Source organism: Curcuma longa, chromosome 16, assembly GCF_044706935.1.
Source record: "Curcuma longa cultivar G26 ecotype Majalengka, Jawa Barat chromosome 16, ITB_CL_G26_1.1, whole genome shotgun sequence".
Lineage (NCBI taxonomy): Eukaryota > Viridiplantae > Streptophyta > Magnoliopsida > Zingiberales > Zingiberaceae > Curcuma > Curcuma longa.
This window is the reverse complement of record NC_133876.1, coordinates 9,182,806-9,192,877: the sequence shown is the minus strand read 5'-3', so window position 1 is coordinate 9,192,877 and position 10,072 is coordinate 9,182,806. Positions and strand designations below refer to the sequence as shown.

Below are 10,072 nucleotides of genomic sequence, written 5' to 3'. Positions count from 1 at the left end.
GTAAGAAAAAGGTTTACTTCCTTGAGCTCGAGGAGGGCAATGGGTTTTAGTTTTCTTAAATGATAATAATTTAAAGAGTTTTATTGGATTTATATATAGTTGGATTAAAATAGGGTTCTATTATTTCATTTAAATTGATTTTTTAAAGAAAAAATAACTTTTTGGTGTAATTAAAAAATCAAAATGTTCTTCCACGGATTAAAATTTGCACTTGTAATTAAATTTATTTTGAATAACTCGAGAATCAAGATACTACCGATTTAATTGAATAATGTGAAAATCAATTTTAGAAAATGGGTGAATGCAAATTCAATGTGAGCCCGTGTGATGGTAAAAGATGGGCATACTCTCTAACCAAATAAAAATTTTAAATCTCACTCAAAATATATTACAGTTTAAAAATTTTATGATGGAAATTCAAATCTCACTCAAATATTAAATCGTCCAACAGAACTCATCTGCACTTCTCAATTTACTTTAATAGTTAATAAAAAGCTTCACAATTACCTTCCAAATTAATTAAACCATAAAAATTGAATACTTAAATTGTCAAAATATAATAATAATAATTTGAAATTCAAACTAAACACACCTTTCTCGAAATCAGAAGAGAAGTTTAAACAATCAAACACACCTCCCGGATTAATCGAGCAAACACCCGGATTATCCAAAAATAATAATAATAATCAAATCATGCAGCTTTTAAATGGTCTTCACACAGCAAGTTTACGGCCAAGACTAAACAGATCGCATCTTGTGACACTGGATTTGTCCACATGATACAATGCATGAGTACAAACACATAAAGCAGAATACCCCAAACAAACCAGTTCTACATAGATCTTAGGTCCAGCTATCATCACATTACTAACCCTATTCCGCTATTCGCTTGCTTCATCTAACAAAAACAAATCTTCATCGGGCCCATTCGAAGCATTACTCATATCTCCGAGTGACACTCAAGTAGATCTTTAACTACTTGATTTCGGTTTCATTAGTTGAACTAAGATATCAATTCTATTCACTGGCTCCATCTAACCAAACATCGTCTTCATTGGATGCATTCAAAGCATTACTCCACATTTTCAGGCAATCAAGTGAACCGAGACACCTTTCTCTTTCCTTCAAGTCATGCTGTTCCATTTTCTAGAGGATAGCCAGACCTCTTTGCCGCGCCAAGAACATACATATTTACTGCAAGGAATGTACCACCAGTAATCGTTAGAGTGTTCTAACTTTCATCTGGCATTACCATATTCGATGATGATGCTGATGCATGCTGCGTCATCATCTTATTTTCACCGTCAAAATGTGGCAGAATCTGTTCAAAGATCACTTCAATCATGCAAAAATCCAAAAAGCGAAATGATAATGGCTCGAACACTTGCGAAATGGGCAACTAAAGGCATATTGAGTTTTACAAAACACAAGCAGTATTGTTAATGCAACAAGAAAATATAGGATTTATCTGATGAAAAACACAAAGTTTGTTAAACAGTATGCTGCATCTGTCTCATTTTTCATTGTCGAAATGTGGTGTATCGGTTCAAAGATCATTTAATCATGAAAAGGTCAACAAAGAGATAACACGGACTATAATAATCATTAAATGGGCAACTAATGAGACTGAATTGTATGAAACCAAAGCAATTTTCATTGACGTAGTCAAAAACAACGATCTTACATACAACTTGATGAAGGATACGATCCATATTAGCCGACCCCATATAGTTAGGACTTAAACAACAAGATGCTGATTGCAGTATCAAAGATAACTAAAGCAGCAAGCAATTTTGTTATACACAGTTCTAAAACTAAACAGAACCACCAGTCAGACTGGGAAAAAAAAATCAGAAGTGATACTTCTCCAGCTTGGGTAAGTTTTTGTCAAGTCGGACTGGGAAAAAAATTAGACCAATTTTTTCAGAACTTAGAAATGTCAAAATGTCTATTCACAGTCCTACATAATTAAAGTTTGAGGTAGGAAAATAATTCTTGTTGATATTTTAATCTATCCAAATGATAATGCATCACAAGAATCTTACAAGCTTTTATATTGATACTTATTCCTCATTTGCCACAATTAATTTTTTCCATTGGTTTATGTGTAATTATGATGTTTCATAATTAATTTAAAGTAGAATTTGATTTTAAATGGATGTGATACATATGCAACTAAACCAAATGATTTGGGTCGGTCTAACCAATTAACTTGTCCAAGTTGATGTCCGGGAAATATTTGCAATTCAAGTGATTGAACCACCAGTTCAACTAGGGAACAAACCACTACTGTTAAACAATTTGAATGTGTTCCATGCATGCAATTATTACATACCTCATCTGTAGCAATTCCAAGGTGATCCAGTAGCATCTTTACACCACTACCTTTTGAAACTCCAGATGGAATAATTTCAAGCATACATGTTTGAGGCTGAACAACATCTGCAAGCCCTCTTGTTGCTTCTGTCCAATATGGTCTTAAAGTGGAAATCTCTTCAGCAGTTCCAAGGAATACCAATTTCTGCACATCAAAATTATTGTGGAGATTTAGATAGTTTATCGGTGCATACTTGCTGAAATAATTTAAGGTAGAGAAAAGAATTGAAAATAAAAAGGAGAAATAAGATATTAAAAATCAAAATCAAGAAGAAAAAGTTGTCCCTTAATGTTGTCTACATAAACATTATAGCTTCAATAGTGTATTGGATATACAAATGACAGACATTGTAACTTGGGACAAAGTACTTGTTTAAACGCATGGTCTGTGTATTTCACTCAAAATAAAAGGTTGTTTGAGCAAAAGTCTCTCATTCCCACACATCATTTGACATAGACTAACCATTTCCCATGCCAACCTCCGGGGTCGCCAACTTTGTTTCAGCCTACGTGCTGAGCACAGCCATCCCTCTAGTCCCTTTAGTGAACCTGATCGCCATCTCCTCCGATGCCTACATCCCCTCACTGAACCCAGTGTTGTCCCTCTTTCCTCTCTATAAACAGTCACCACCACCCTTTGCATCCTTTGATGCGCTGCTGCGAACCCGGCACTTTCCCTCCAATCCCCTCCATAAAGCTCACTCACCAAGCTTTAAAATTTTGAGTGGTACTAGGGTTTCCATCTTTGAATTGATGATGCTAATTTGGTATTTGGCAACGTTCCAATGTATGTTGTCAGTGGCAAATTAGAGATGGAATGAGGAAGAGGATGAAGAAAAAAAAGAAGATAAGACAATTATATATACTTAAGTTCAGATTTTATGTTCCATCTACAATGATTTGACATTATTTTATAAAGACACAAGCTTATAAAAGATATTATCTTAGTGTAAGTTTATATTGTAGTATGGCAAGAGGTCGTGAGTGTTGGCATGACAAGTTATCCATCGACATGATTGACACAGACACGGGAGACATTGTGTGTTGAGTAGTATCGAGTCTTGGTAATTTATCAAAATGATAAATTTCGAATATGCCATTTGGTGTGGTACGAGATTTCAAATCATACACCTCTCTGTCATCCCCATTGGAGGAAAAGGAAACAGAGAAGGCCAGTTGAGCAGACTGAGAGACAACACACTAGACAAGGTGAAGGATAAAGAGGTCAAATTGTGAGGAGTTGGCATGAAGTCGAGGAGATGATGCTGGTAGTAAAGATGAACCCACCTCACAATTGACACGAGATCATATAACACCAAACATGGAAAATTATTTCCCTTGTCAAATTTTTTCTTGAAAAATATTTTATATATGTAAGTTGTTTTCTACAAAACAAACAGTGTGCTTGTCTTTTTTTGCTTTATTTTATACTAATCATATCATGTTACACACCTGTAGATCGGAACTTGTCAAAAGGCACTCAATGGAAGGCATAACCACAACCTGGCAATGAATTCTCCACGTCAAATATATTGCATTTAGCAAATCAAGAAAAAACAAAAATATACATTTAATGACTGTACCTTTGGCTCATGATGCAGGGTATGCTGTGAAGCAACCAAAGGATGATCAAATAAAGTTAAACACTGATCCTGACAAAATGCAACCAGAGGAAGTCCGTGTTGCAAAGAGTACTGAAAAGCCTGCGGTTGAAAAGAAAAAGTCCAACAGAATGCAAAATTACATATGCACAAATCAGCAATGCCAATGAGTACCAGATATTGGGCCTACCCTAATTAGTTCATTTGGCATAGTACCATATATTGGGATCTTCATAATCTATGGGAGTGGATAAGTTGCTTACAGGTATATATGCGAAGAAACACTTCTCATATAATGAAAAAGATAGTAGGCTACTTGCAAGGAAGAAAAACGGAAGCAGTTGACAGAAGTAGCAAGAAATCCAACCGGTGAGGAAGCCTACATAGAGTATGAAAAAGGATTTAGTAGACTGCCGAAACAAAGAGAAAGAGCATAAGACTGCTATTGGGTGCTCAGAAACCATGTCAAAGTGGAAGAAGATAACCAATCATAGAAATATCATGACACACCTTATATAATCCATCAAAACAAGACATATAGTTGTATGATAGTTGATGTGGGGCTATTACCTCTCTGCAAAGATTCTTATCTAGATTTGCTCTGAAAATCTCTTTACCTTGTCTCCCATATACAAGCGATCCCTAAAATTCAGGAAAAGTAGGAAACGAAAGCAAAAGTTCTCAGCTTGGCCTTTGTGTGCATTCTGAATTATGTGATAAAAATAAAGGTAAAATATAATGTATGATTTTAGTGAAAGAAATAGAGCTAAAAAAATTGAAACAAGAACTACATTTAGATAATATCATAGCAGTAGAATGTACCAAATGTCACATTCAGCCCTGAAATTGAAACCAAACCTGCCCAGAAGTGACAAACTGGCAACTAAAATTGTTTGATGTGATTAGCTCTATTATTAGAAGTTTCTAAAATATTTAAAATTCAGATTATTCATAGTGCTTTAATAGAAAATCCTAATCAGAATGACTCAAAAACCCTTCAAAGTTCAAAGCATGACGCAAGCTCTCCAAATTTTTTTAAGGTCATCTCACCAATTTAGTATGACCTAGAAACTAGATCAGCTACCAGAAAGGCTGGCCTTCAGATGTGGAGTTGGATACAGATTTGATAGAGTATACCAAATTTGTTCAAGAGGCAACCCTGAAAAGGTTGGGGCTAACATGGCTTGTTGACGTTAAATTTGATCCCTTTTCTGATCAAGATTGCTTGAATACAAGCATTCACACTCCCTTCTCTCAGCACAAAATTCCTTGCAACTAATATTAGCAATCATGACTTCGTAAATGCCTATGCTGTCTACAGCTGCATTAAATCTGAATGGGTCCAGTAAGGTTTAGAGTATTAGTTTTGGTGCTGATTTGATCTCCAGTCAGAGCAGTATAATATCAGTGTCCATCTGTATCTTGGCACAGGACGACTGCACTGGTATAAATTCATGACCAAGTGAGAAGATTGGTGCATTAATTGGATCGGCTTAGAGATCTCAAATAGGTTGTGCCACCAGTGACACACCACCTGATCCGGCAAGAATTGTGCTCAGGACTGCACATTAATTAACGGGTATTGTCAAGCCTAACCTGACACCTTAATGGGCCTGCAACATGCATCAAGAATTAGGCCCACAGGCCCAAGCAGAAAGGGAGCATCAGGGATTGTGCTGAGCTAGACATGAACAATGGAGGTATATTTCACCTATGGCAACCTAGTTTTGATTTTGGTTGTCACTTGAATGGTAGGTATCCTTTGTATCTGGCATATCTACCGAAATGTAAATCCATCAGCCCTCAGCCTTTGTCAATCCATACTCGATGAAGGTTGCTTAAACTTACTTAACTGACAATTCATTTGAGCCTCTTGTGACCGACATAGGTGCAACAGTCTACTATCTTTCTGGACCTTGGCAGGAATTGTCAGATGATGCTTTAAAATTACAATGCTCAGCCACTTGTTACAAAATGCAACTGTATGTTGGCTGCGGCATTCAGCAGCTATACCAAGCCTCTCTAAGATACTAGAGTACCATGGCAAAATGGCCAGTCAGAACATTCCCATAGTTAGGCCAACAAAATCTGTATTGATTAGGCAATGCAACACAATGGTCTTACTCCTCTTGCAATAACAAGTATTGACTAATCAAGAGATCAACCTGAGGCAAAACAAGAGAACACAGCACTCAAAAGTAACCATTATCCTTATCATAGTGCACCAAGAAATGGTCTAACAGCTTCCTTCTGAATCTCATGTTTTGTTGTTTAAGACATGAACCTACAGAATTAACCATAAAGTTCGTCTGTATAGATCCATTTTCATATCTTCAGTTAGAGATCTACTGGGACTTCAATTTTTTATACTAACATATCCCATTCATTATAAGAAGAGCAATTTCTCATAACACATATCGATGATGTCAAAAGATGAATATGAAGCTATAAGATTTAGAAACATGATTATGAGGCAAATCTTGCATCTTGGAACTTTCAAAGATAATGAAAAAGCAACCATGCTTTGTGACTCATATCAATTTGAACTATCGTAATGAAAACTTTGGGAAAATTAAGTATATGATCAGTCTATTATATATATAGTCTATTTTTTTTAATAATGTTAACATATGTACCTGTAGGAAAACACCAGGTGATGTTTCAGATATGATGCCAGCTTTCCCTTTCAAATTGATTGTGCTTGAAGCTCTTATAACTGCTGACCTGGTCTGAAAAAGAATGTAAAATGCAACCACAATAATTATTCAAAATGATTAAAATAAAGTAACAAATAACAAGAGCAGTTAGTGAGATGAAAATGACCCATTTTGGAGCACTGCAGTTGCATGGTTGTACCCAAACATAAATAGCAGATACAAATAAAAAAAGAACTTATCTTGGATTTGAATGTTTGATACCCAAGACACAGACTTGGACCATAATGCTAATGATGGCTGCAAGGCTGTACCCAGACATGAATAGCAGATACAAATAAAAAACAACTTGACTGCCATGGCAAGGCTCAGGTCTTCAAAATCCATAGTCGCACTAGGGATATTACAAGTCCCAATAGTCCAACACTATTTTTTTCTTTTTTGACAAAGATAAATATACAGCAGCAAATGAAGCTAAGCTTCAAAACTGCAGAACTTCATTACTTGTTTTTGATATGAAGCTCCAAAACTAACAGCAGTACAGAAACTAACCTTTCTAGTAATGACGGCTATATTTACTCCTTCAGAAAGAGCAACTTCCAGAGCTTTTGTCATCACTGTATTTACTTGACTTTCGCCATCAAAAAAAATATCTGACATCAGAAACACTTGTTAAAATTAATGAAAGCAACAACCTATTGAAGCTGGAACGATGGAAGAGATAAAACCTACTGAGCCATCTCCTTACCGTCAACATCACAGAAAATGTAACTCAATTTTGCTTCACAAAATCCTGAATGGCTCTTGGTCTTCATATTTTTGGCATGTCCTGCAAAAATCTATACTTGATTTGGTATAAAAGTATATGTATAGAAGTTTATCAAAAGAGTGAATTTAGATCCTAGTCTCCTGGTAAACATGCAGTTTGAGCAACATGGGTTACAGACCAACTGAGCTGTTTGTTGGGCGACTTTCTTGTATTCCAGAATCATGTGCACACTTAATTAAACCTTTTCCTTTCCACCCAAGATTACTGAGGATAAAATCCTCTTCCTTTTCCATTTCAGCTTCAGCCTCAAGGCCCAGTTCATGATCAAAGCCTAATAGATGAAGCAAGCCATGAACCTGTCCAAGGAGTGAAACTATCACAATAAAGACAAGTAAAATTACTTTTATCTAGCAGAAATAATATTATGTAATAGGCACATGATCAAGAATTAAAAATGCTTGTTTTTGAGCTTAACACATTGGCACTAGAGCCTAGAGGACAAACAAATGAGTCAGTTTACTACTATTTTGAATTTTTTTTAAAAATCCTATTCATATTCATTATACATCCTCCTCTGCCAGTTCTTATTGTGAATAAGGAAACCAGTTCTTATTGTGAATAAGTTCCTTTGGAGAATCAATATAACTGTATGCATGTCTGGACTCTGGATAGTTCAATACATTCCTGACTTCATGTAATCATGTCTAACACCTTATAAAGTTTCAACGTGTTGACTGGTAAAGTGATTCCACTTCAAAAGTATAAAAGAATAAGTAAAAAGAAGCCTATGCCAAATGGTCTATCAAGGAATTATGTCTAGGGAAGTAAAATCACAAAGTGATAGCAAATAGCGAAACAAGCCAATAAATGTCTAACTAAACTTCATGTGCTTAGAATACAATATATCTGCTATGAATGGAAAATGAACCCAGAAGTGATGGGAAGTAATTAGCTATCTAACCATGAGAACTCGGATTTCATCGATAAGTGTATAGCTTCTTTCCCTGGCTTGCTTGGTAGCTGTTTCCAGAGATATAACCACATCACCCAACGAAAGCTACAAGAAGATAGAAATATAATTAAACAAACAATAAGATAACATGGCCAGCAAGAAAGAGGTCACAGCATCTTACAATCGGACATTCTAACTCAGGAATATGTTGGGACATAGACAGAACATCAGTAGCCTGATCCACATCCCGCCATTCTTTATTTAGCTTTTGGATAAAATTATCATCACAAAGCAACACAGAGAGCTCAACTTTATCATACTTGTAAATGTCATCTATAGAAGTATCTCTTGTCTTATAATCTGAAGCTTTTAGATTATCAAATGCAACCTTCAGTACAACTGGAACATCAGACTGAAGTTTCTCAGCAATGCTCTGTGACCCAAAAGTAAAAATATAGGTAAATCAAATGTATGTAAATTGTTAACTAGTAGCTGCATGAGGCACTGAGAGATTGTCCAAACATAATCAAAGAGGGAAAAAACAATTTTGCAAAGTAAAATCAAATCCAAAGCTTAGATAAGAATAACTCAATTTATATAAATTCAAAACATCTATTGTTTCTCTCATCTCATTCTAGTCCATGAGTGAAAAGTCAAAGTAAATGGATTCCTTGCCTTTAGGGTGGAGAGTAATGTAGGGAATCCTTTCCTAGTTGGGAGACGGGGAAGTAACTATCTCAATTTTCAGAGACGAGAGCATGCCCCCTTCCTGAATCCCTCCCATAAACCACTCAGCTGCAAGAAGCAACAAAAAGATTGGCAACAGACAGCTTGGAACTGCTTGAAGCAGACTACTGACTCTGTTTGTTTGTCTCAAAGACCAGGAATGGAAAAAATGGTCATGATAATTGTTTAAATAAGGACTAGTTATGATTTTAGTTTATGAGTACAAAATATTGGTATTAGCTATAGAAAAGATTCCATTATAAACAAATCCTTTTTCTGGAGTAAATACTTATCAAATAAAAAGTGACATCATAATCTTCATTGCTGCTGTCCATGATATTTATGGCTATACCACATTGTAATCATAGATTTTTTTTATCAAACATCCTGATTATAAAAACTTTTTTCCCTCCGCAATGTCACCAAAGACATTTTCTATTATAGCTGCTTCCTCATCATAATTTTTCAATTGATCTTTTTTATGCTCATGATTAGGAAAAAATTACAAAAAAAAAACAAATAAACTAAGCACGAAAAAAGATACCAAAGTTTGAGGATCGTCCGGCAAGCCTTCTTCGATGCAGATCGTGACATCGAGCTCGAGTGGCTTCTTCTCCTTCTTCTTGTTCAGCTTCCCGCGTCTTACCTTCCGAAATCCGCGAGCGGAGACAGCATAAATACTACACGACGGCAAGGGCGACAGGGATCGGAAACTCCTGGAAAGGGAACCAAGCCAAATGTCGCACGGATTAAAGAAGGGACGGAGAAGCACCGAAGTGGGACGCCGAGATACAAAGAGACGAGGATCTCCGGGAGACGGGATCGTTCTCCGTGAGAGAGCAACGGCGCCGGCGAGAGAAAGGCGAGGAGTGCGCCCGGAAGCGACGGGTAAAGCCCTCGCAACGAGCCTCGCCATGGCCGGCTAAAATGAACAGCTAATAAGCTGGTCGAATCCACTATATATAGTAGGCGTCAACCGGATTGTGCGGCTTCG

The 10,072-nt window shown here is 36.3% G+C and overlaps 1 protein-coding gene across 1 annotated transcript; it reads right to left on the bottom strand.

Moving 5' to 3' along the window:
- Nucleotides 1-615: 615 nt before the first annotated feature.
- Nucleotides 616-9,994, bottom strand: LOC141847400 (endoribonuclease YBEY, chloroplastic-like). Its single transcript, XM_074735444.1, has 12 exons — nt 9,623-9,994; nt 8,534-8,785; nt 8,362-8,457; nt 7,579-7,756; nt 7,380-7,460; nt 7,184-7,284; nt 6,614-6,706; nt 4,548-4,619; nt 3,960-4,079; nt 3,829-3,879; nt 2,336-2,521; nt 616-1,321 (listed from the first exon to the last, which is right to left on the bottom strand). Exons 1-12 carry the CDS (start codon nt 9,992-9,994, stop codon nt 1,232-1,234), a joined length of 1,692 nt encoding a protein of 563 aa, XP_074591545.1. The 3' UTR covers nt 616-1,231.
- Between the last annotated feature and the right edge of the window lie 78 nt (nt 9,995-10,072).